Raw genomic sequence first — 27,555 nt, forward strand, 5'->3', positions numbered from 1 at the left:
AGGTGATTATATAGTAATATAAGGTATAACACCAAAATATCTATATTAAATTAAGTCTAGGATGAGCCTGGGATTGGAACATGAATCCCAAATGCCCATATGAATGAATTTAGGAAGTTTAGATATCAGTTCATTGTTGCAATGTAGGATTTGTGAGTAGATGCTTATTTGCTTAATCTACTGTTGGCTTGAGAGAAAGTCAGAGGAGGCCACAAAGTCATATCTACTCCCCTCCATCTTGGCCTGTTCTCCTTTTCCATAAAAACTATATCTGGTCAGCATTTGTTTTTGTGTTTTTAGTTTTTTGCTTATTTTTTAAAAAGTCTGAGGTCTGCTCTTAGGGTAAGGGGAGATTGTCCCAAACTTCCTTTATAAGCGACAGTGGCTGTGCTGGGTCCATGCTGACAAACTTCTGGTGCTGGGTAGGCATGGCCAGGTCCCACATTTTTCTGAGGTTCAGAAGCTCACTATTTGCCTTTTGTATTTGTGTTGGATGTCTCACATCTAATCTGATTCATTGGCTTGTAAGCAGGACAGTCACCAACACTACTGTAGTCTCTGCACCTTACACCTGCCACCCCCCATTGAAACAGATCTTTTCTGAAATTCTTACAAAATATCTTCTGCTGGAAATTTGTTGCACTCCAAATATTTGTGGGTTCTGTCACTCCAAACCCAAGTTAGAAGCTTGATTTGGTATTAATCTGAGGGACATCAAGGAGAGCTCAGATTAAGTTGTGACTCCTCTCCATCATCTTGTTTCCGCTTCTCCAACTGTTTCCCTTCTAATGTCATTAATGTTTGTGAAAAGATTTCAGTATTATGTAATCAAGATTGTTTATTTTAGTTACTATGTTCTTCTCTATTCCTTGTTAAGAATCATTTCTCTATTTAGTTTTGAAGGCATCTCACTCTAATTTGTTCATGATATGGCCTTTTATATTTAGATAATGTTCTTTTGGAATATATTGGGTTACGATGTATTAGCCCTAGACAGCGCTTCCTCCTGGAAGAGCCCAGTTTAGCCATTCACTGGTCTTTATTTAGTCTTTCTTTGACACGTCTTCAGGGTGCCACTGATAATGAAACAAATATTAGAAACAAACACTTCAAGGTATTGGACTAAGAGTGGGGGATTTGGCAGTGGCAGTGGCAGTTGCTTTATGAATTGACCTTTATTAGATTATCTTTCTTTGTTAAACTAAGAGTTCTGGCAGGAAGAGGATAAAATTGAAAAGTGACTGCTATTTAGAAAAAAAGCATCAAAACTTTTAAAGCGCGCCTTTCCTCCTAAAGTCTACTGCTATTCTTCTAGATCAAGCATAGTCCTTCTTCCTGTCTTCCATTCAAATACCTAATTTCATGATGGATAGATAGATAGATAGATAGATAGATAGATAGATAGATATCAACATTGCCAGATCTTCCAGGGAAAGGTGCATTATTTAAGAGTACTTAAAAAAATTAACAATTGAAGGAAATGCCACATTTTAGTTTATAAGTTAGTGAAAAATAAAGATGTAATTTTATGAGCCTGTTAGGAAACTGTGGATTCCAAGTTAAGACTTAAACCCTTCCAAAATAGTTTTGTCCAAAATAGTCAAAAGGCCAGCTGCTTCAAGAACAAAATGGCTCTCAATTATTAGAACCTGCTTATGCATTTGACAACATCTCATAAACATGTCCCCCACTAAAGGTTCAGCATGGCAAAAATTACAAAATTTAGACTCCTCTCCCACAGAAATTTCTGTATACCAATATCTTATACTAGATTTTAGAATCCTGAAATTCAAGATCCCTTTTCAAAATAGTAATTTTGATTCTATGATAGAGATTGATAAGATAGAGACAGAGATAAGTAAAAGTGGGAAAATGCAGCCATAAAGCTCTACATAGCCCAGGTTTACACAGCTGGGAAGTATAAGTATAGATTTGAATTCAAGTCCTCCTGACTTCAGGGCCAGCACACTATCTACTGCACCATGTAGCTACCCCACAGAGATAATTTCAAAAAGTTGTAGAAATGATCTCTTACTAAAGGGTTTGCTTTAAAGTTAAAAATTAAAAACAGTATTTGTCAAATCCATACAGCAAACAAATCAAATTTACTCTTTATGATGTTAGATCATAGCAATCAATATTATACCGTTTCTAGGACTATCATGGAGAAAAAGAGAATTTGGAGTTGAAAATTAAATTATATTTTTAAAAAAGAAAGAAAAAGAGATCCAGGGAGTAAGGAAGAAAGTACAGAGAGGAATATTCTAGACAATATTAAAATAATTGTGGGAATAAAAAAGAAAAATCATGATCACAATGAGCCTATATGGGTTCATCCAAAAAAATATTTGAGCCAAACAAACTTCATTTTCCTTGAGAAGCTTACTAGATTCCATAAATCAAGGTCATGGGATACAACTAGTATACTTGGATAAAGGCATTTGACAGCATCTCATAACTTTTTCAACAAACTATGAGAATTAATTGTAGATTGTGTTATTTGTGTCAGGCATAGCTGACTCTTTGTGACCCCATTTGAAGTTTTCTTGACAAAGATACAACAGTGTTTTGGCCATTTCATTCTCCAGCTCATTTTCTACATGAGAAAACTGAGACAAAAAGAGTTAAGTGAGGGGCCTGGGATCACACAAGATTTTAACTCAGATCTCCCTGACTGAAGGCCCCATTCTCTAGCCATGGTGTTACCTAGCTGCCTAATGATAAAGTGAGGTGCATTTAAAGCAGTTTGAACATTTACTTCCAGCCAGAGATGATTAAGGGGGTAGGGGTGTAGCATGTAGGCCTGGAGGAGAATCTTGAAGAGCTACAAGGTTATTTATCAAATTCATAAATTCCATGAGGCTAGGAGAAATGCCTCATACATTTGGTGATAGAATCTGAGTTCACAAATATTACAACAGACCAAATCTAATAAGATAATTTAGGGGAAAGGAGAGGAAGGTGATCCAACCTATAGGGAACTTCTGATAAGGAAAACCCCTCTGCCGATGAAGATCAGAATTGGTTCAGCAACTACATAGTTGCAGAGAACCTTGGAAAAAATGCCTGGATTACTGAGGTTGAGTGTTGAGTGACCTCCCTAGAGTAGAAGGTATCTTCCTGACTCTGAGGCCAGCTCTTTTTCTGCTGTGTCAGATTGTCTCTCAAATGAAACTAAGGAGGGAAAAATACTATGCTTGAGTTAAATGAAAAAACAACAACAATAACAAATACCCAAAGTGCATAGATACTTGATAAGAAAGGCCTGCCCAGATAATCCATGTGAAAAAAAATCAGGAGGTTTTTATTGGACTTCCAGCTCAATATAGTCAACAAATATAAAATGATCACCACCACCAAAAAAAAAAAAAAAAAAAAAAGCTAATACAATCCTACATTGCATTAATAGAATATGTGCTATAAAGATAGTTAGGTGGTATACTAGTTAGAGCTCTGGGACTGCAATTAGGGAAGAACTAAATTAAAAACTGTTCACAGATATATTTACTAACTGTGTGACCCTGGGCAAATCATTTTACCTCTGCCTATCCCACTTAACTATAAAATATTAAAGTTTTTTTTTAATCATATATCTAATAACTTAACAAATAATTATTAATATTTTCTCAGAACTGTAAGAAATAACTCATTTGGAGTGTAAACTGTGAGCATTGTTTTTTTTTGTTTTGTTTCTCTTCCCAGATTATTTTTACCTTGCGAATACAATCCTTCCTTTGCAACAACAACAACAAAACTCGGTTCTGCACATATCTATTGTACCTAGGATATACTATAAGATATTAAATTTGTATGGGAATGCCTGCCATCTAGGGGAGGGGGTGGAGGGAAGGAGGGGAAAAACTCAGAACAGAAGGGAGTACAAGGGATAATGCTGTAAAAAAAATGCATATGTACTGTCAAAGAACATGTTATAATTATAAAAATTAATAAAAAAAATAAAAAAAGAAATAACTCATTTGGACTTCTATTACAATCAAGATTGATCAGTTTGATATTCTACATAAATCATATAAGGAGAGGTAAGTTCTTATGTGGGCTTCAAACTTAATGTAATGTTTACTACTGTTTACCAACGACAATACTGGCAGATGTCTCCATCTTCTTTTGAAATTCCATGTCCAAATCCAGCATGGATGGGATGCCTTGATACTTTGGAAAGTCCCCCAATTTATTTTTGTACCTATGAACCATTCTCTCTTGTTTGACATGACCAAGTGACCATCTTATAACCAAGAACATTGAAGCTGCAGAAGGAAAACTTTTGACTCAATAAATAAAGGAACATCTTGGGATGGGACACTAATGTACTGTGAATAAAGTTGTATACTGGTCCAATTTTTCTGGAGAGGAATTTGGATTTTATAGCCCAAAAGGCTATAAAACCAGACATACTCTTTGACCCATCAATATTATTGTTATATCTGTAGCCCAAAGACATCAAAGAAAAAAGGAAAAGATCCTTTATATACAAAAACATTTATAGCAGCTCTTTTTGTGGAAGCAAGGAACTGGAAATAATCAATTGGGGAATGGCTTAACAGGTTGTAGCATGTGATTGTGATGAATACTAGCATATTATGAGAAATGATGAGTAAAATAATTTTCACAAAAACCTGGGAAACATTAACAAATGTAAAGTGAAGTGAGTAGAATCAGGAGAATATGGTAAGAGCAATATTATATAATGATCAACTGTGGGTGAGTTAGCTATTCTCAACAATATAATGATCTAAGGCAATTCTGAAGGACTTATGATGAAAAAATTTGCTATACTCAACAAGAACAGATAGAGCCTGAATGCATATGGAAGCATAATTTTTAAAACTTTATTTTTCTGGGGTTTTTTTTAGTCTGTGTTTTCTTTTACAGCAAGATTAATATGGAAATACATTTTGCATAAATACACATTTATAATCTATATTAAGTTGCTTGCTTTTTCAATGAAGCAAAAGGTCAAGAATAGCAAGGAAATTAATGAAAAAAAAAGTAAAAGATCTTAAATTGGTGGTATCATAATTGTCTGATACTGGCTAAAAATAGAAAAATGGATCAGTAGAACAGAGTAGACAAACAGTACATAGTACATTCATTTTATAGATGTAAAAATTTAATTTTTGGTAGATAAGAATTCACTATTTGGTAAAAAATTGTTGGGAAAACTGAAAAAACAAATTGGCAGAAACTAGGTAGAATAATATCTTATATTGTTTGCCAAGATAAAGTAAAAATATATACATGATCTAGACATAAGAGAAGATATCCAAGTAAACTAGAAGAACATGAAAAACATTTCCTATCTGACTTGTGAACAGGAGTAGAATTTATGAATAAAGAGAGATAGAACATTGTAATATATAAAATGAATAACTTTGCTTACATTAAATTAAAAAAGATTTTGCACATATAAAACCAACATAGCCAAGATTAGAAAGAAAGCAGAAAATTGGGAAATTGGGAGTGGGGAGATTTTATAGTTTATTGGATAAAGGGCTCATATCTCAAATATATAGATAACTACCATTTTTACAAAAAATGAGTCATTCCCCAATTTTTTTTTGTGGAAATGGAAGAATTTATAATGCTAACTCAATATTAGGTCATTACCAACAGAAGTTCCAGATATTTTTTTTTCGAGAGCTCACATATTTTGACTAATGTATATTGTTCAGGAAATGGTAGAAACTGGGCAACTGGTCATGACAGACTCTGAAAATTTTGCACCTACCAAATAACTAATAAAAATAATCTAGTATTTAGAATTATACACCAGGAAGCTTGCTATCTTTCATTTAATAACAGATGACAAATTTATACACTACAAATGCATACATCTTCAAAATTCAACCAATAAATTATACTGCTGTTGGTCCATTATTGCAGACAGAACTGTAGCCTACAATCTCCTGATATAACATTGTCTCATAAAAATGTAAGAACAATACCATTTGTAGATGCCACCATGCTTACAATCTCCAAACCACATGGAACAAAATTCTTTAAAAATTTAGAAATGTCACAGCAATAAATTTTTGTAGGAAGTAGGAAAGTTGTCCAACATCTTCATCACGTTCAAAGATGCTTCCAATGAACCTGCAATAATAGCTTTACATTTCTTTTTTTAAAAATGTATTTATTTTTAATTCACATTGCTTTATGAATAATTTTGGGAGAGAAAAATCAGAGCAAAAAGAAAAAATAATGGGAGAGAGAGAAAAAAAAACAGAAAAAAGAAGTGAACATAACATGTATTGATTTACATGCATTCTCCTTAGCTCGTTTTCTGGATGTAAATGATATTTTCTGTCCAACCTCTATTGGGATTGCTTTTGGATCACTAAACCACTGAGAAGAATCAAGCCTTTCACAATTGATCATCACACATTCTTGCTGTTATTGTGTACAATGTATTCCTGGTTCTGTTTGTTTCACTCAGCATCAGTTTATATAAATCTTTTTTGGGCTTTTCTAAAATCAGCTTGTTCATTTTTTAAGAACAATAATATTTAATAATTCCATTATTTTTTGTACTACATCTTGTTTATCCTCTACTCATCTACTCATTTCCCAATTCTTTGCTACCACAAAAAGAACTGCTACAAACATTTAGTTCCTTTTCCCTCCCTTATGATTTCCTCGTAATTGCTCTACTAGGTCAAAGGATATGCACATTCCCCAATTGTTGTTCATCTTTCAACAATCACAACAAGAAGCACAAGAGTTATTCCCTAGTTGATAAATGGTTAAAGGATATGAACAGACAATTTTTGAATGAAGAAATTCAAAGCTATATACAGTCATATGAAAAAAAGTTTTAAGTTATTTTTAGAGAAATATAAATTAAAATAACTTTGAGATATCAACACCTATTAGATTGGCTAAAATAATAGAAGAGAAAAATGACAAGTGTTGGAGGGGATGTGGAAAAACTGGGACACTAATATAGTTTGGATGGAATCAATTGGAATTGATCCAACCATTTTGGAGACTATTCTATCATTATCTCCATAGTTATAAAACTGTATTCCCTTTGATCCAGCAATTGCACTATTAGGCCTATTTCCCAAGGTGATCAGGAAAAAGGGAAAATAATCTCTATGTTCTAAAATATTAATATAAGCTCTCTTTGTGGTGACAAAGAACAGTAAATTGAAGGAAAAGCCATCAGTTGGGGAATGGTTAAACAAATTGTATATATGATTGCCATGAAATACTACTTGGCTGTAAGAAATGCAAGCAGATTGATTTTTAGGGGAAAAAACATGGAAAGACTTGCACAAAATAATGAAGAGTGAAATGAGAATTAAAGAACTCATATACAGTAACAGCACTATTATTTGAAGAATAACTGTGAATGACTAAGGTATTCTGAATATTATAAATATTCAATATACAAAGTCAGTATGAACAGAAGTCACTCCAGACAAGGAATCGATGGAAGTATGCATAATATAGTTTTACATGTATTTATGCAAAACTATATATAAATAGATACATACATAGTTATATTACAGATCTATCTGTCTATCCATCTATCTATATCTGGATCAAATAGTATAGTGTAGTGTGAGTAGGATAGTGCGGAGTGGGAAGGGATGAAGAGGGTTTAGAATTTAAAATGTAACAACAAAAAATATTTTAAAAATAAAGAAAAGTATGCTGTTCACATGTGAACTCCCTTTTTCAATATCCCAGATCTTTCATCATCAGAATGGATATAATTATCTTTAACACTTCTTGGATTGGAATCTAGTGTACACATGGGAAGTACTCTTGGAAACAAGGTCCCAAAGTGACCCATTGTTATTTTCACCAGAATCATCTAGTGACCCTTTTAGGTCATACACACAGGCAAAAAAAATTAAAAATGGTATCAGTGGGGCAAGGGAGGTTCGTGCCCTCTTTCTCCTCCTCTCGCGCTTAGTAACAATCCCTTGACCAGTATAAAATAACTGCCTCCAGAGCACGGTTTTCACCGCGAGGCCAGGAGAGGTTTCAGCGGCTGCCCGCTGAGCCTTTCCGGGCATCCAAGGATCAGGGCGGAGGGACCGGTCTAGATTTCTCCGGCTCAGCTCTGGTCCTGCCTTGAGTCCTTTGCTTTCTTAGTGCGCTCTTTTGACTGCTGCTCTGGGGAGGCCCCAGAGACCCAGCCATGGGGGTGGCTGTAACAGGGACTGCTCCTTTTCTGAGCGGCCCCCTCCTAGTCCTCGGGCTAGGTGCATTCTTGGCCCCAGCCAGTTGCCGAGACATGTCCCTGAACCATCCTCCAGTGTCGGCTGAGTTAGTGATCCCCAAGAAAATAAGGCCTCCGATGTGGGACTCCAAGATGTCGGGGCAGATCTCTTACAGTTTGCACATCACAGGCAAGAAGCACATTGTGCACCTGCTACCCAAAAAAATGCTGCTCCCTCGGCACTTGCCTGTGTTCACCTATGCAGCAGCCAAGGACGCCCTGCATGAGGAGGATCCCTTCTTCCGGAAAGACTGCTATTACTACGGCTACATGGAAGGGATCTCCAAGTCCTTGGCTGCCCTCAGTACCTGCTTGGGTGGACTCTGGGGGATCCTTCAGGTAAACGAGAAATATTATCAAATCCAGCCGAATCCAGCCTCATCCACCTTTGAGCATCACCTCTATCCAATAGCAAACACAGGCGCTTCGAATCTGATCCGCGCGTTGGCCAAAGAGGAGATAGATGAGGACTTCTTCCAGAGGCAGGGGGCCACATCTCCACCATGCACAGCCACTTTTAATGATGTCCATTTGTGCAGGCAGAAGGTGGAGATGGGAGTTGTGGTGGGCAAATTGGGGTACGGATCCCAGAATAGTAATGTAACTACCGTGCTACAGGACATGCTATTCACACTCAACCTGGTGGACACGCTTTTTATGCAGATCAAGGCACATGCCTCTTTGTCCTCTCTGGAACTGTGGACCAATCCTAGCCCTATGAAAATCATCAAGAAGCTGCGAAGTGTTCTTCACAGTTCTGCACAACCGCAAAGTAGGAGCCCTACAGAACGGCAACTTTGTGATTTAGTTCATCTCTTCCAGCAGCATAGTTTTGACCTTGTCTTTGGAATAGACATCCGAACTGCAAAATGTAATCCTTATCCCAGTTTGGCTATTAAGGCTCACTTCGGAGCCCATCTTATCATTTTCTCTGTCCTTTTTTCCCGTGAAATGGGGCATGACTTGGGAAAGCCCAATGATGAGGGAAATTTGCAGAGTCAAAGGAAACTCAGTGTCGTGGACAATAAGGCCGAAACCTCTGATTTCTTGAAAAGCAGCTGCACCTTTGATGGTCATTTGACTTTACTGGGTAGTGGGAGTAACTGTCTCAGTAGTACCTCCAAGGAGAAGATGAAAAAGCAGAAATGTGGAAACAAAATCATTGAGGAAGGAGAGGAATGTGACTGTGGTTCTAAGACAGATTGCAGGAAAAACCCCTGTTGCCAGCAAGGGTGTATTCTTTCCAAAGGTGCTGAATGTAGCACTGGACTTTGCTGTCAAGATTGTAAAATTCTCCCCACTGGAAGAGTCTGTCGAGTACAGAGCAATGAGTGTGACCTCCCAGAGTTCTGCAATGGGAGGTCAGGGATTTGCCCAGATGACATATACAAACAAGATGGTACACCTTGTAGCGGGAAAGGATACTGTTACAAGAAAAGGTGTGGAAGCCACCTTCAGCAGTGCCAGGCTCTCTTTGGGCAACAAGCTGAGAATGCTCCCCCCAAATGTTATAAAGAAGTGAATAGTCGAGGTGACCGGTTTGGTAACTGTGGACGTGGGCAAATTTCTATTTTCAAAGGCTGTAATGCCCAGAATATATTATGTGGGAGGCTTCAGTGTGCCAATATTGATATCATCCCTCAGGTACCTCACTATTACACCCTGATTCAGACTTACTTAAAAGAACCACTTGAAAAGGAAGGTGTTTTATGCTGGGGAACAGCTTTTAATCAGACTGCAAAGAAGGGTTTGATTGATCTTGGAGCTGTGGAAGATGGCAGCTCCTGTGGAGAAAACATGATGTGTGTTAACAAGACTTGCCTTAATATCTCCAGCATCCAACAGGAGTGTGTCCCAGAGCAGTGCAACTTTCAAGGTGTGTGCAACAGCAGAGGGAATTGCCACTGTGATTTTGGATGGGCCCCTCCTTTCTGTCAGAATTCTGGTTATGGAGGAAGCAGTGATAGTGGACCAACAGTAGATCTTGGGAGTGAGATGAATACAAGTTTCTTATCCTGGAGGACCTACTTAATTCGTGGTAGCATTTGTTCAAGCTTTGTAATGCTTAAATGGGCTGTGATAATGCTGTATAAAAAGAGAAAGTGGAAAAAAACTTAGGGATAAAATGATATAGGCAGTCAAAGCAGCCTAGTCCCAAGATCTCATGAAAGAACCCAGTTCAATATCTTACAATGCTAGCTCCCCAAGTGAGACTTCAAGACTAATCTACTATCCATTATGATTCTAGCGATAACTGCTTCATGAGGTGATTTTAGCACTGGTGCCTTCATTGTTACGGTAGAGCATCTTGTTTCTCAAAGAGTCCAAGAATATTCAGTTATTTAACCCATTTCCCCCCCTTTTTTTCTGCTTTCTGCTTTAAAAATAAATGTTCTTTATATCTTGGAATCCAATAGAAATCATGTGTCTTTTTTTTTTTAATTTGATATTTTTTGTTTTAAGATACACCTCCAGCTTTATTGTTCTCAACTCAACAATCTTCTGATATCATTATTCTGACCATACACATTCCTAACACCTGATCCAGGATGCATTCCAAATCTCCAACCAGGGTCTCCAGTTCTAGTTGATACAGGTTATGCATGAAATATGCAAAACATATTTCCATATTAATCATGTTGTGAAAGAAAACACAGCTCTCCCACTCAAATATGCTTTGATATCTGTTCAAACTATATCAGACTCAGATTCAGTACTTTGTCTGGAGGTGTATAGAATTTTTCATAAATCCTTTGTAATTGTCTTAGATCACTGTATTATTGAGAAAAGCTTTATCATTCACAGTGGATCATTGTACTATTTTGTTATTATATACAATGTTCTTCTGGTTCTATTTCAGTTTGTATCAGTTTATATAACTTATAAAATCTTCTTAGGTTTTATGACTCATCATGTGATGACTTATGTCATCACAATCATATGCCATTTGTTCAGCTATTCCTCTTGGACATACACTCAGTTTCTAATTACTTGGCATCTGGAAATACTCAGTTTTGTTAGCTGGGTGCTTCTTGATTGTAAACTTAGTTCCTTTGTCTTCTGGAATATTACTTTTCAGGCTTTTCAATCTTTTAAAGTAGAAGCTAATAAACTTGTTATTCTGACTGTGGCTCCATAATGTTTGAATTGTTTATTTCTGGCTGCCTGCAACATTTCCTCCTTGCCCTGGGAGTTCAGGAATTTGACTAATATTCCTAAGCATTTTCATTTGAAAATCCCTTTCAGGAGGTTATAGTTAGATTTTTCAGTTCTACTTCACCCTCTGATCCTGGGATATCAGAGCAGTTTTCTTTGATAATTTCTTGAAAGATGATATTTATACATTTTTTGATCATGGCTTTTAATGAAGTACAAGAATTCTTAAATTCTTAAGTTATATTTTCCATATCAGTTGTTTGTCCAAGCAGATATTTCACATTTTCTATTTTTCCATTGTTTTTAAATTTGTTTCTTGATATCTCATAGAATCATGAGCTTCCATTTGCTGAATTCTTTTTTAAAATCAGTGAATTTTTGTTTATCTTTCTCCCTTTATCTCAATTTGATCAATTAAGCTTTTTTTCTGTTCAGTATATTTTTGTGCTTTTATCATTTGGCCCCTTTTATTTTTTAGGTGTTATTCAATTTTTTGTGCCTGTTTTATTGTTGATTCTTTTTCATTTTTTATCACTCTATTTTCTCAATTTTCCCTCTACTTATTTGATTTAAAATTTATTTTAAATAATTCTGATCCTGGAATCAATTAAAATTTTTTCTTTGAGGCTTTGGATATAACATTTTTGACTTTGTTGTCTTCTGAGTTTGTTTTGATCTTTAATACTACTTTAGGAACTTTATATGGTCAGGTTATCTTTATTTATTTATTTATTTTTGGTATTTGCTCATTTTCTATCCCATTTCTTAACTTTTAATTTTGTGCTAAAGTTGGGCTCTCTTCCCATGTGGAAGGGAGTACTGTACCAAGTTTTAGAAATTTTTTGTGCTGCTATTTTCAGAGCTACTGCTGAATTCTGTGAGTTTTCAGTTCTTCCAAAGTGCGTGAATGTCTGTTATTGAAAATGAAGACATAACACAAGTATCCTGGAGAGTAGGGTGAGATCAAGCAGGACTCTACCCAAAAGTACATAAAGTACAGAGTAGAATATGATCCTGGCACTTAAAGCTAGAGAAATGCTCTAAAGTAATTTTCTAACAATTACAAGGAGTGACTCAAAGGAAAAAAAAAATGGATCTTTCACAAGGACTGCATGAATATGCAGAAAAATGAGGTTACAAAAAAAGCTTTGAAGAATTAAAAGTTTGAATAGAAGGTAGTAAAACTTGCCCAAATAATAATGAATTCCTTGAAAACGAACAAGCAGAATCAATTACTCCATGAAATAGCAAGAAATATTAGACTATTAATATTAAAAAAGTTTGAAAAAAGAAAATATAAGATAATCTATCTTTTAATAGGCCAAGGTGAGAATTTAAAAACTAAATTCCCTGAAAACTGATTAAAAAAGTCTGCATACATATTTCAGAAAATCATAAATTAAAACTGCCTACATTGATTAGAATCACAGAACTATCTAAAGATTGAAAATCCTATTGATCACTTTTTGAATAGAACCAGAAAAGGAAAAGTACAAGGAATATTATAGCCAAAATCCTGATATTCCCCCATCAAACAAAAATATTGTAAGCATTCTTAAAACACAAACACACATACACACTAATTGTTCAGCTACCAAAGATTTACAATTAGGATCACGTCTTTGATGTAGTTGTTCAATTATTTTCAGTAGTGTCCAACTTTTCAGGATGCCATTTTCTTGGCAAAATGCTGGAGTGGTTTGCCATTTCTTTCTCCAGATAATTTGATGGATGAGGAAACTGAGGCAAACAGAATTAACTGTGTCTTCAGAAGACTCTGAGAGAATTGGATAGGCAAAGCAGGGGTCCTGGAGAGTGGTTCTTTTCTGAGGGTATGAAGAGGGGTAAGAAAGAAAGGGCAAAAGAAATATAGTAGGGAGGGTAGGAACAAGAAAGGATAGAATCTGCTCTTTTCATAACTGGAATGTATAAAAAGAGAATATTAACATGGAGAAAGATATATGAAGGAGTAGACATTAAGTGATCCTTAGTGTTATCTAAACCAAAAGTAGATTGAAAAAGTATACACAGTTTGGTATAGAAATGCATCCAATTCAACAGGAAAATGAATAAGGATAAAGATGACACAATTAAGAAGGAGGATGCTACTAGGAAGGAAAAGTCACAAATAAAACAAATTTATTAAGTCTTTAAAGGGGGGGTAGTTATGAAGAGAAAAAAAGTAGAATGTAAGGAAGTGTCTTAGATTGCCATATTGACTGGGAATATCTGAACAGACTGGTATATTAATACAATGGAGCAGTAATGCCCCATAAGGAATAATGAAAGAAATGATTTCCAAGAATCTCAGCTAGTATGAACTGTATAGAATTAGGGCAATTTTTTTTCAAGGATAGCAATATGTAAAAAACCAACTTTGAAAGCCCCTGATCAATTTAAATGACCAACTATTTCTATAAGACCTATGATGAAGCATGTTACCCAACTCCTAAAAGGTAGCACACACACACACACACACACACACACACACACACACACACATACATATATTCTGGATATGGCCACAGTGTATTCATTTTGCTCAATTATTCTTTTTTGTTACAAGGGTTTATTATTTGTTAATGGAAAGAGATTACAACCAATTGGAAATTAAATAATCTGATCATAAAAAATAAGTAGGTCAAAGAATGTCACAGAAACAATTGATAATTTAATTTTTTTTAAATTTTTAAAAAAATATTTTTAATTAAAACTTATTCTCAAAATATATACATGAATAATTTTCTACATTCACCCCTACAAAATCCTATGTCCTTCCCTTTCACCTATCCTCTCCCCCAGTGGGCAAGTGATCGAATATATGTTAAACAAGTGCAATTCTTCTATCCATATTTCCACAAATAATGGATAATTTAATTAAAGAAAATTACAACAATGAGACAACTTACCAAAATTTATGGGATGCAGCCAAAGCAATACTTAGGGGAAATGTATATCTCTAATTGCTGACATCAATAAAACAGGGGGAAAAACAGATCAATGATTTGGGCATGCAACTCAAAAAAGCTCCAATTTATAAATCCTCCATTTAACACCAAATTGGAAATCCTGAAAATCAAAGGAGTGATGCATAAAATTGAAAGAAACCTATTTCACTAATAAACCTAGAAGTTGGTTTTATGAAAAACTGATAAAATGGATACATCATTGGTTAATTTGATTTAAAAAATTAAAGAAAACGGAATTATTAATATCTATTTGTTACAAAGGGTTTTTAATTCATAAGAGGAAAGAAAGGTTTTAGCAAAATGATGCCAAATAAAAGAGGACCATTGTAACATTTCAAAAAAGAAGACAAAATGGAACAAGTGGAAGAGAAGTTAAGAAGGAAGTGCAGATAAACTGGATGATTGTGAAGATATGTAGAATTTATTATACACACATATTTAAAGACAATAGCTATAGATTAAATGTAGATTCCTGGCTTTTTTTTTTTTTTTTTTTTTGGTGTGTTTTGCCATGTGTATAGAAATGATCTTTTTGGGTTTTAATATTCAGTAAAACAGTAAGAGTACGCCACACCACCTCACATATACCCTGTGTAAGGCACTAGGAATCCAAAGATTAACAAAAAGAAAAAGAAAGTTTCTTCCTTGAGAGATTTATAATTTCTTAGGGGATTATGCATCATATAAACAAGAATGACCTGAAAAGATCCTTGCTATGTGCCCTAACAGATTTCTCTTTTGGAAACTATTTAAAAATTAATTTTAAGGAAAAGTCTTTATTCTGTCTCTGGACAAAAAAAAAGTGCCTTGTAACAACTATGTATGGTCAAAGTAAAACAAATTCCCACATTGGTCATGTCTCCAAAATAGAGGGCTCAAATCTGCACCCCAAGTCCATCTCCTCTCCTCCAGGAGATGGATGGGTGGTGTGCTCTGAAACCGAACCGTGGCCCCAACAGATATTTTCACATAGCTTTCTTCCCCACCCCCCAGCCCCTCCTCGCGCCAGATCCAACTGTCCCTCACTCCCAACTTCCTTCAGCCAGGCTTGCAGCCCGAGGTTCAAGAACCTCGAGCCAGGTGGAGCATGCGGATCGAAGTGGGTGGATGATCTTTCCGAGGCGCGTCCTGGAGCGGGGCGACTCAGCAGAGGGAACTTTTTGGTGTCTCACGCAGTTGACCTCCCTGGTGGCTCGGCTATCCCTTGGGGGCTCATGGGGCCCACCAAGGCCGGGCCCATCTTGAGCTCCCCCTTCCTGGTGCTCGGGCTTGGGGCGCTCCTGGCCCACGTTGTTGGCTTCCAGCGGCGGCCTGGCTGGCGCTTCGCCTCCGCTGAGGTGGTGATTCCTTTGCAGCTGAGCAGCTTCGACCACAGAGAGAGACCTGGACGTCTCTCCTACGCGCTGCACTTCGGGGGCAGGAGACATGTGATCCACCTGCAGCTTAAGAAGCTTCTGCTGCCCAGGCACCTGCCAGTCTTCACTTATACTGACCAAGGGTCCGTCCAGATGGATCATTCCTTTGTCCCTAAAGACTGCTACTACCGAGGCTACGTGGAGGGGATCCTGGGCTCCCTGGCCGCTCTCAGCACTTGCCATGGGGGTCTCCAGGGGATGCTGCAGGTGAACTCTCTTTACTATGAAATCGATCCCCTGCCCACTTCTCACATTTTTCAGCACCTGGTTTATCCAATGGAGAATAAAAATAAAGGTCCTGGCTGGAAGTGCGGCTTAACAGAAAATGAAATAGATCGTCTAGTCTTGGAGAAAAAGGGGCTGGGACAGTCAGTGCCTAGGACAGGGCCCAAGGACAACTGGTGGCCTAGCACCAGATTTGTGGAGTTGGTGGTGGTGGTGGATAATTTTTGGTACAAGTATGCTTGGGAAAATGAAACTGAGGTGATATTCCAAGTACTGGAAGTAGTCAATATAATAGATTCCTTGTATTATCCTATGCACGCCTACATAAGTTTGAGTGGAGTGGAGATCTGGACAAATAACAACCCAGTGGATTTGAGTAATGGCATAAAGGTAGCTTTGGATATATTTTCCCATTGGAAACAAGTAATTAATGAACGTTTGCCGCATGATGTTGCCCACCTATTTGTTCGCTATAACTTTGGCTGGGACAAGGGTTTAGCTTATGTTGGTACAATATGCCACGATCTAAAGTCAGTTGGCATTGATGCGTATGTAGAGGATAACTTGTTGGAATTCTCCGTCACCGTTGCCCATGAACTGGGTCATAACCTTGGCATGGTGCACGACTATGATTTCTGCATCTGTGCACGAAAGCAATGCATCATGTATGCCAATTTCAGCTTAACGGATGTCTTTAGCAACTGCAGTTATGCTAGTTATTTTGATCAGTTTAATGAACTGTTTGTAGAATGTTTAACAAACCCACCAGAGCCTTACAAGATTGCCGCTACGAAGCTATGTGGTAATAAGGTGGTTGAAGAGGGAGAAGAATGTGACTGTGGATCAGTAAAAGAATGTAGCAAGGATTCTTGTTGCAAACCGGGTTGCACCCTGAGGCCCCATGCTAATTGTGCTTCTGGACTGTGCTGTGTAAATTGTAAGATTGCACCAGCTGGAACCCTTTGCAGACCCCCTAGGACTCCATGTGACCTTCCAGAGTACTGCAATGGAACTTCGGTCCTGTGCCAGAAAGATTTTTACATGCAGGATGGAACTCCATGTACTAGAAATGCTGTGTGCTATCGAAGTATTTGCAGTGACAGAATTCAACAGTGCAAAGCTATCTTTGGTGAAACAGCCTATGACGCTCCCCTGATCTGCTACAAAGAAGCAAACATGATAAGTGATCAATTTGGGAACTGTTCTTTAGATGGTCATACATTCAGGAAGTGTGACACAGCCCATATTTTGTGTGGCAGACTGCAGTGTATCAATGTCAGCCAGATTCCCCACCTAGAGGAGTTTGATACTATATTCCAGGTTTATGTGAATGGAGTTATGTGCGTTGGAATGGACTTTCACATGGGGAAGGATGCTGGAAATGTAATTAATGGTGCAATGTGTGGTCATGGAAAAATCTGCCTGAATAAGAAATGTGTTGATTATTCTGTACTGAATTATGACTGTGCAGCCAAGAAGTGCGGTTTTAATGGTATATGTAACAACAAGAAAAATTGTCATTGTCTAAATGGGTGGGATCCCCCATTCTGTCTTAAAAGAGGATTTGGTGGAAGTATTGATAGTGGGCCTCCTCCAAAATGGAAAGCAAATTACTTTTTAATTGTTTGCTGTCTAGCTTCTCTCTCTTTGGGTTTTTATGGGACGTTAATGATGATTATCTTTTTAGCAAGAAAATCAGCATTGATCATCTAGAAAGGAACAGCCTTTGTATAAATAGTCAGGAACCCACAGAAGGATCTATCTCTACCAGTAATATCCTCTAACAGAGAAAAATTCTCATTCATAAAAAGGAAAAAAAATTCTGCTTCAATAATATACATTGCAAACATATCAAATAAAGCTTCTGAAGGGAGTTTTGTCATGGAGTTGAACCAATCAGGATTGACCCCTCAACTATCTTTAGTTACTTTTATGATGTAAAGGTCAGGCCAAAATTTTTGAGCATTAGTAAGCCCTGGGTGACTCATCCTTCTGATGCCCACTTCAAGGCACTCCTCCCTTGGAGGAGGAGAGATGAGTAAGATCAGCTAGTATAGTCAGTTACTGCTAGGACAGAGTTTATAACTGCTCATTCTCCCTTCTTCTAGTCAGGGTATGGCCTTGGAAGCAGCATCTCTTCCTTCCCTTAGAACCACAGAGCATGGTTCTGAAACAAAGGGAGCCATAACAGTGAAACAAAGGGGGCCCTAACATCTGCCTACCATAGATAGGAAGAGTCTTTAAACAATATTTTTTATAGCTTTTTATTGGCAAAACGTATGTATGGGTAATTTTTCATCACTGAACCTTGCAAAACCTTCTGTTCCAACTTTTCCCCTCCTTCCCCCCATCCCTTCCCCTAGATGCCAGGCAGTCCAATACATGTTAAATATGTAAAAGCATACATTAAATACTATACACACACACACACATTTATACAGTTACTTTGCTGCACAAGAAAAATCAGATTTAGAAAGAATGTAAAAATGACCTGAGAAGGAAAATAAAAATGCAAGTAGACAATAACAGATAGAATGGAAATGCTATGTTGTGGTCCACACTCATTTCCCGTTGTTCTTTCACTGGGTGTAGCTGGTTCTCTTCATCACTGAACACTTGGAACTGATTTGGTTCATTTCATTGTTGAAGAGGGCCACATCCATCAGATTTGATCATCATATAGTATTTTTGTTGAAGTGTATAATGACTTCCTAATTCTGCTCATTTCACTCTGCATCAGTTCATGTAAGTCTCTCCAGGCCTTTCTGAATTCATTGTGGGTAGGAGGACTCTTTACTGTTCCAAACTTCAGAGTCTCTTCACCTACCCTTTCACCATATACTCTACTTAGCACTACATAGGAGACATTTTGATGAATGGTATGTAAACTCTGTTCCCTCTTCCTTACATCCCTCTCTGCATTGTGACTAACTGTAAACTTAGAAGTGTTAAGGTAAGGTAAGACGTTCTTTGTGTTAGCCCAATTATTATTACCTCAACTATTCTTTACAGTTTGGGTGAGATAAAGAAGATATCCTAAAGAAGTCTAGAAATTACAACCTGGAAAGACCTCAGATATTTTCCTTCTGCTCTGAGCTGTACCTATTGGGGAGAAGGAGAAGGGGAAGGGGTAAGGTACATCTGCATTGAACTTTATAGGTTCTGAAGTGCACTGTCAACAATTCAAGCAGAAATGTCTGGGTTCTGTGGAAAGAGTACTAATTGTGGTCCAAGTTCTGATACTTGAGTTTGAATCTTCAATATACCTATAATTCTATTAAACCCCACTCTGTGCCTCAATTTCTTCATATATAAAATAAGCAGATCATAGGTTTGGAGCTGAAAGGGAGCTCAGAAGAATGTGTCTCATTTTAAAACGGAGATTACTAAGTTATAGGGAGGTAAGTAGCTAAGCAAATCCTCCAAATTCCAGGCCCATCTTATCACATTGCCTTTTAGATCTGAAGAGATGATCTCCAAAATCCCTTCCAGCTCTAAATCCTATATTTGTATAACAAAGTAAACTCTTTAAGACAGGTTTTTATATGGAGGGGCAGCCTTTTTGTACATAAGGAAAGAAGACCTGAATTCAAATGCAGCTCCTGTTACTAGCTGTGCAGCCATGGACGAGTCAGCCCCTCTGAGCCTTACTTTTCCCATCCATATGATAATAGTAAATTCATCTGCAGGATTGTTGTGAGGTTCAAATGAGATGTCTTAAAATGCTTTGCAAAAAATTAAAAGCTTTTGGGAAAGAATAACATGGTCAACTGGTATAACAAAATCATCTTTTTTTGGTATTACACAGTGAAGGATGGAGAAGAATTAGGAGTCCAGGCTAGAGATGGTAAGAGGTAATGTGGCAAAAGTGTAAATAGAGAGGAATACCAATCAGCATTTTTTACAGTTATTTTTTCCCATATAAATCATGTTGGGAGAGAAAAATCAAAACAAAAGAGAAAAAAAAACAAGAAAAAATGGCAAAATAGTATGCTTCAATCTGCATTCAGTCTCCATAGTACTTTTTCTGGATGCATATAACATTTTCCATCCAAAGTTTATGGAATTGCTTTGGATCACTGGATTGTCGAGAAGTACCAAGTCTACCCTAGTTGATCATCATAAAATTTTATTGTTGCTGTTTACAGTTATTTTCCTGGTTCTGTTTCAGCAAACATTTATTTTAAGCACTTAATATGAGCCAGGCATTATGCGAAGTTCTGGGGATACAAAACAAAGGAGAAAACAATTGTTGCTCTTGAAGCGCTCACAAGGGTAAGTCAATGTGCAAACAAATATCTACAAACAAGGATATATACAGGACAAAGAGGAAATACTAGAAGAGAGTATGGGAGAAGTTTCCTATAGGAGGCAGGATTTTAGTTGGAAATTGAAGAGAACCCAGAGAAAGAGATGAAGCCAGAAGGCAGGGATGAGGAGAGGGAACATTCTTGGTAGAGGAATATGGCCTGTGTCAGGAGATGGAATCTCTTGTGTGATGAATAGCAAGGAGGATGGTGTCACTGGATCAAAGAGTATGTATTGGTATTTTGGTGGAAGGTATAAAAAGACTGGAAAGGGGAAGCTAGATTATGAAGGCTTTAAGTGCTAAAGGGGATTTTGTATTGGATCCTGGAGGTGATAAGGATCCGCTGGAGTTCACTGAAGAGGGCTGTGATATAGATCCACCACTTATATCACCAAAAAGGACTGAGGGGGGGAGGGACTGGAGTAGGAAGGGACTTATGGCAGGTAGACTAACTGATAGACTATTACAATAGTCCAGGCATGAGGAGATTGCAAACCTGAAGGATTGGAAGGACAGTGTTACCCTCTACAGTATTAGTAAAGTTTAGTAGGGTTGGGGGGTTGGGGTAAAAGATAATGGAATCAGTTTTACACAGTGAGTTTAAGATGTCTATAGGAAATGTCTAATTGGCAGTTGGGGGTCAGAAAATGGAGGTCCCAGATTAGGACTGAATAAGTAGATCTGAGAGTCTATGGTAGTTAAAAAGATTATCAAGTGAAATAGTATATATAGAGATGAAATGGCCTGGGACAGACCTTTACATGCAGGTATAATCTGGATGATCCAGCAGCAAAGGAGATGAAGGAGTAGTCCAGGAGGTAGGTGCTGAATCAGGAGAGAAAAGATAGGCTCAAGCAGAAGAGGGCAATTGACAGTTCTAAAACTGCAGGAAAGTCAAAGATAAGGATTGAAAAGAGGTAGATTTTTTTTTTTGAACTTTGGAAAGAGCAGTTTTGGTTAAATGATATGGTCAGAAGTCAGACTGTAGAGAGTTAATAGCGAGAGGAGAAGTAGAGTTACCTTCTCAAGGAGTTTGGCCCAAAAGACAGGAGAGATATAGGTGATAGTGGGTATAAAAGGAATAAGTGAGGGTTTTTTTTTTTTTTTTTTTTTTTTTGAGTATGACGGAGATACGGATGTTTGTGGGTAGTAGGGAACCAGATAGTTGACTTTTTGTCTTTTATTCTTGAAGACCAGTGACATCAGGAGTAGGATGACTTGAATTGCAAGTGAATTGGATTTACATGAAGCAAAACTGTATCAAGTCATTCACCTTACTATTTCCTCCAGAGTCACCAGGAGTCCAGCCTCAAGACTTAAGTGAAGATAACTGGCCCCATATGTGGTGGAAAATGTTGGCCCAAGATATATCCCATGGCTCAATTTGTCTGAGGCTAGGCAAGAACTGATGCATACTTCACAAAAGAAACAATATGACCTTAAGAGTTTCTGGTCCAAAGGGGGAACAGTTGATAGGGAGAGAATGAAGATAAGTGCAAGAATGAGGATGATAGTTTTCAATCTGTTGAGGACATGGGATGGAATGAGATTATGTTGGGGGTCACGGCCCCAACTCCCGAGTGGAACAGGCCTTATGTGACTAGCACTGCCTGTTCACTTGAATGGCGAAAACTGTGAGTAATGAAGGAGGAGAGCTAGGGTGGTGTGAAATTCTGCTTTATTACAAAGACTACAAGTCCTTTTATCATCTCGGTACCTGCTTTTACTTCCTACATCACAGGTAAGCACATTCTAACCTATAATAGATACATGATTCTCTACAGGAAGCTACATGTAGATATGCTGTGTGCATTCTTTTCCTAATAAGGATATTCAAGGTACTCCCCTCTAAGCCCTGACAAGCCTCTCCTGGGAACTATCACATTGCTCCTGTGGGTGGGACCCCTTCCTCCCAGTGCCATCTTGTTCGCCCTTACAAGGCTTCCCTCAGATTACCTGAGCCATGCCCTATGTGGTGTCCAAGGCTGGCTGGGGGTTGGCAAGTCCTCTTACAAGATTACTTGTTCATGAAGAGGTATTGACCTTGGCAAGGAAAAACACCTTTTCATGTGAGCATGAAAAATAAAATAGTGGCATAAGGCTTCTGGGTGATGTCAGATAAGGACTGTAGAAGAGGAAGCTTTCATTAAATGGACTTAATTTTTTTTTCAATAAAATATCAAGCAAGGATCTTAGCTGAGAGGGTAGGGGTGGGAATCATATAAAGCTTGAGGGAGGGTGAAAGGCTTTGAGAGAACTGCTCTGGTAAGATAGTGAAATAAATAAGTGACAGCCTAGTTGAACTTAATATATGGACCATAAATCTATAGTCAACTCAGTCGGGATGTTTGCATGATTTTCTCTAGCAAAGGTATCAGATGGTGGGAGTGATCAAAGGCTGAAGCTTCGAATAACACAACTGGCATTATGGAAAGGGACAAGAGACTCAAGAAAAGAGGGCTGTGTGGAGTTAAACTGGTTCATCAAAGGACCAACATGAGAAAAGGTGAATGTATTAGGTTTAGGAAGCCCAAAAAAGGAGAAGGCTAGGACATTCTGGAAGGAATTAATGTTATGAATAAAGTCTTAGAAACAAGACCAAGACATGTGCAGAGGACAAGAAGCAGATTGGGTTAGCTAGAGTTTCAGTATCAAAATTTTAAGAATTAAGATGCTATCCTAGAGGTACCTGGATGCCAGTTGGCTTAGTGCTTTAAATTTTAACCATTAACAATTGCATTTGAAATGGTAAGCAATAGGAAACCACTGTAAGGAAAAGTTAGAGGAACATGACAGAATCATAATTCTATCTCTTGTTGTTCAGTCATTTCAGTCAAGTCTGACTCTTCATGATCCCATTTGAAGTTTTCTTGGCAAAGATACTAAAGCAGTTTGCCATTTCCTTCTCCAGCTCACTTATAGATGAAGAAATGAGGCAAGCAGGATTAAGTGATTTGCCCAGAGTCACACAGCTAGGAAGTATCTGAGGCTACATTTGAACTCAAGAAAATGAGTCTTCCTGGGTCCAGGCCTGGCACTTTATTCACTGCATTACCTAAGTGCCCCATTTTATTATTCCATACATCCTATACATATTTATTGAGATGGAGATATAAGACACAGTCTCTGTCTTTTAGAAGCTTATAGCCTAGTTAGGAAGATGGCACTCATGCATGGAACTGTTAAGAAACAGCTGTTGATAGGTGTAGAGCAGTTGTGTGAAAGTCAAATAGAAAGAGGGAACCACTAATCTGTACTTAAGCATTCCTGCAGACCACATTTTGATTTAATTTAAGATATAGTATCACTTATGTCTTACTGTATTTTAATTGATTTTATTATATATTTCGCAATTAAACTTTTTAGCCTGGCTTATACTGTAGTGGAAAGGAACTTATAGTCAATGCAAGTAAGATAGAAAGGCCCTGGGTATATGTAAGGTATAGAGGAAAAACAATAGTAATGCACCATTTTAGTGTTATTAAATCATTTGGTCACAAAGGAATGGTAACTTACTCAGTTCCATTATTGATAGTTTAGATGCAATGTTATAATCAAATGGAATACTCATAAGCCATTCACTATATAGCAAAAGGAAGTTTTACTTAACTATAGCTTATAAAGGATTCTTAATATGGACACAACACTTACCTCCTTAATACAGAAACCGGCTTGATCAGCAGGGGAGTAGATGGAAACTGAGGGTTGTTGCTGGGGGAGGGGGAGGATGAAGACATTGGAAGGTCTTATTATGCATTTAATTGATGAGGAAACTACCTTAACATGGCTTGAGGTCACTAGGAAGCTGTATCTACAGGTAGCCAGTTTAAGCTAAGCTCCTTGGATCAATCAAGATTTAGATAAAGATTCCTTGTTTCTAAGGAAAATAAATCACCCATCCTACCTAGGGATGTGAATGGGGAATATATTCTGGTATGTACTGATGCGATCTCAGCAGAAGACAATGGAAAGGGCTTAGTAGAAAAGCATTAAGGATCAGGATTAGGAGAAGTAGAGCTATGATGATTAAGAATAAAAATCTTCAAGGAGTTTGGGAAAGATTTATAGTTGCCCCACATGGATAATATGACTTCAAGCACCATAAATGGAGAAACCATTTTGTCTAAACCTTATATATCTTGGATGCCCAACAACAAAATCTTTTGTAGATGACAATTAAAATGTTTAATTGAATTGAATAATAGAGTTGAAGTAAGCATTTGGAAATCAAGTTGAAAGCACAAATTAATGGCAGGGAAGACATTGGGTCCAGTGGTCCTCAAACTTTTTAAATAGGGGGCCAGTTCACTGTCCCTCAGACTGTGGGAGGGCCGGACTGTAGTAAAAACAAAAACTCACACTCTGTCTCCCCCCTCAGCCCTTTTGCCATAACTTGGTGGGCCGCATAAACGTCCTCAGCAGGCGGACCATAGTTTAAGAATCCCTGTTACTAGAATTGTGTTACTAGAGATGATTGTAGGTTTGAGCTAAGTGATAAAAGAAGTCAGAAATTCTAAGAATTAGAATTAGGGAGGGAAAGCATTCCAGGTTCAAAGTACAATCAGTATAAAAGTACAGAGACAGGAGATAGAATTATTATTTAGAAAAAAAATCCATCTAAGAAGAAATGTACATGGAATATTTGTTGTTTGAAGACTGGATTGTGATTTTTGAAGACTTGCAAGGTAAAGTATATGGTAATTAATACACATTTCATATTTTGAAGGACTTCCAACAGTAGTCATTATCTTTCTAAGGGCAGGATCATCCTGGGTTCAGGCAAACTCATTCTTGGGTCATTTCCATTTTATAATTGATAAAGGAACAATATATTCCTAAAAAGAACTTTTTAATATGTTAAAAAAAATCCTTGACATTATATGTAATGCTTCATCTAAAGGTCCTTCACCTATACAAAGGAGCAATGGGAATTATATTTTTTATATCTGTTGTCTTTGTGGCCAAACTTGCTCTTCATAATTTTGCAGCATTTATCTTCAATTATTTTGTAATGATTTTGTTCTTTCCATTTACGTCAATGTAGTTATTGTACATATTGTTTCACTTTTCATCAATCCATATGGGTCTTTCCATGCTTTTCTGTATTCATCATGTTTTTCTTTTTTATTCATAGCACAGTAATACTTCACTATATTAACATACAACAATTTGTTTAGCAATTCCCCAACTGATGAACATCAACTTTATTTCCAGTTCTATGCTGCTACAACAATTATTCCTATAACTATTCTGGTGTCTATGAGTCCTTCTGTTTGTCAATGACTTACTTGGATACCTAGCAGTCGGATATCTAGTTCAAAGATTATTGACACTTCAGTCACTTGGTATCATTACAAATTTCTCTCTGGAATTTCTCTATACCAATTCACAACTCCATTAACACTTAATTAGTAGTGTTATTTCTCCATAGCCTCTCCAAAAAAGGATTGCTACTATCTTTTGTTATCTATTCCTGTATGCTGGATGGAACAAGCTCAGAGTTACTTCATTTTTCATTATTTATGATTTGGAGCATTTTCATTTGGTGGTAATACCTTGCATTTCTTTTTACTCATATCTGTTGACTACTTATTTAACAAGGAATGACTTTTGTTCTTTTTTTCTATTATCTATATATCTTGGATGTTGAACTTCTTTTTCTTTTAGAACCTCCAAAAGATATTTAATGCAAAAAATTTTTATCCCAGTTATACCTTCTTGTCAGAGTCACATTAATTTTGTTTGTGCATAAGCATTCCAATTTAATGTAATAAACATTATTTTATCTTTTATGATTGTGTCTCTCATTTTTGTTAGGATTACAAGGTGATAACTCAGGTTGTCTAAACACATTTTGTTGAGAATTCAGCTCATTCAGAGCTGGAGAAGGTTAATGATCCACTTTTCATCCATTTATTTAATGTTATGATCTTTAATATTCAGATCACATATCCATTTTGAATTTATTGTGGAATATCATATAAAATGGTAGTTTAATTTATGCCAGACTGCTTTCTTATTTTCTGATTTTTATCACATATAGAGTTCTTTAACTTAGGTAATTTATGCTTTGTGGTTCCATTATTTATGATTTTCCATTATTTAGTCTATTCCATTGATCAACTTAAAAAAATTTGATCAGTACTAAATGCCTTAAATTTCTGCTTAACATATTTTGAGGTCAAAAAGGTTCATCCCCCTTTATTTCTATTTCTTCCATTATTTCACTTGATAGTCTAGGTTTTCTGTTTTTCCAGATAAATTTTATCATTATTTTATCTAGCTCTGATAGTTTTGAATGTTATAAATGATAGTTTGAATGTTATAAAATGAAATCTGCAAATTAACATTGGTACTATTATCATTTCTTATTCTACTGGCAAATCTCAACAGTGAGGACTGACATCTCCCTTCAACTATTATCTTGGTTTTAACTGCTTTACAGAGTATTTGAGTCTGGGAGGGAGGAAAAGGTAGCATAAAAAATACAATTTTATTGCACATTGCTGCTGCAAATTTTGAACCAATACTCTCAACCTGCTGAAGGCTTGACAGTAACTTTGAAATTTTTATTTTATTTTACAGCATACACATGTCTTAGCAGTGTAATGATTTAAAAATATAAATTGTGTCCATTTTAAATCCTTACACTTACACTATTTTTTCAACTATTTCAAACTATTTTCACCTTTTTTGTTTGCTTTTTTTTCCACATGGTTTTTCCCATTTGTTCTGGTTTTTATTTCATAACATGACAATTATAGAAATATTTTAAAATAATTGTACATGTATAACATACAAGATTACTTATTGCCTTGGGGAGGGTAGAAGTAAGGAAAGGAAGAAGAAAAATTTGGGACACAAAATATTATAAAAATGAATAATGAAAACTATTTTACATGTAATCTGAAAAATAAGGTGTAATTGAGAAAAAAGAGAATAAAAACAAAGAAAAAAGAATAGGTATATTTTAATAATTATTTAGACATAATTCCAGATTCCTTTACAGAATGGCTGGACCAATTTACAATTCCACTGACTGCACTAATATATCTATTTCCCCGTAGCTCCTCCAAGATTTATCATTTTTCTCTACTGTCATCTTTGCTAATTTTATAGCTATCAGAACTCAACTTCTGTAGAAATCTAGAGATGCTTGGATTTCTTCATTTGACAGCTGTATTGACCATGTATCTATTGGGGAAGAGCTCTCTTATAAATATGTATTCC

The 27,555-nt window shown here is 36.7% G+C and overlaps 2 protein-coding genes and 1 long non-coding RNA gene across 3 annotated transcripts in view; 2 read left to right on the forward strand and 1 right to left on the reverse strand.

The window, feature by feature from the left end:
- The window catches only part of LOC141556277 (uncharacterized), a 133,948-nt gene that overhangs the window by 13,500 nt on the left and 92,893 nt on the right, over window positions 1–27,555 (reverse strand). The gene's annotated exons all lie outside the window — the stretch shown is intronic.
- Window positions 7,965–10,660, forward strand: LOC141556275 (disintegrin and metalloproteinase domain-containing protein 30-like). The gene has a single exon (XM_074290145.1). The coding sequence runs from the start codon at window positions 8,171–8,173 to the stop codon at window positions 10,367–10,369; it is 2,199 nt and encodes a 732-aa protein (XP_074146246.1). The 5' UTR covers window positions 7,965–8,170; the 3' UTR covers window positions 10,370–10,660.
- On the forward strand, window positions 15,380–19,774 carry LOC141556271 (disintegrin and metalloproteinase domain-containing protein 20-like). Its single transcript, XM_074290142.1, has one exon. It carries the CDS (start codon window positions 15,591–15,593, stop codon window positions 17,727–17,729), a length of 2,139 nt encoding a protein of 712 aa, XP_074146243.1. The 5' UTR covers window positions 15,380–15,590; the 3' UTR covers window positions 17,730–19,774.

This window comes from Sminthopsis crassicaudata, chromosome 2 (genome assembly GCF_048593235.1).
Source record: "Sminthopsis crassicaudata isolate SCR6 chromosome 2, ASM4859323v1, whole genome shotgun sequence".
Lineage (NCBI taxonomy): Eukaryota > Metazoa > Chordata > Mammalia > Dasyuromorphia > Dasyuridae > Sminthopsis > Sminthopsis crassicaudata.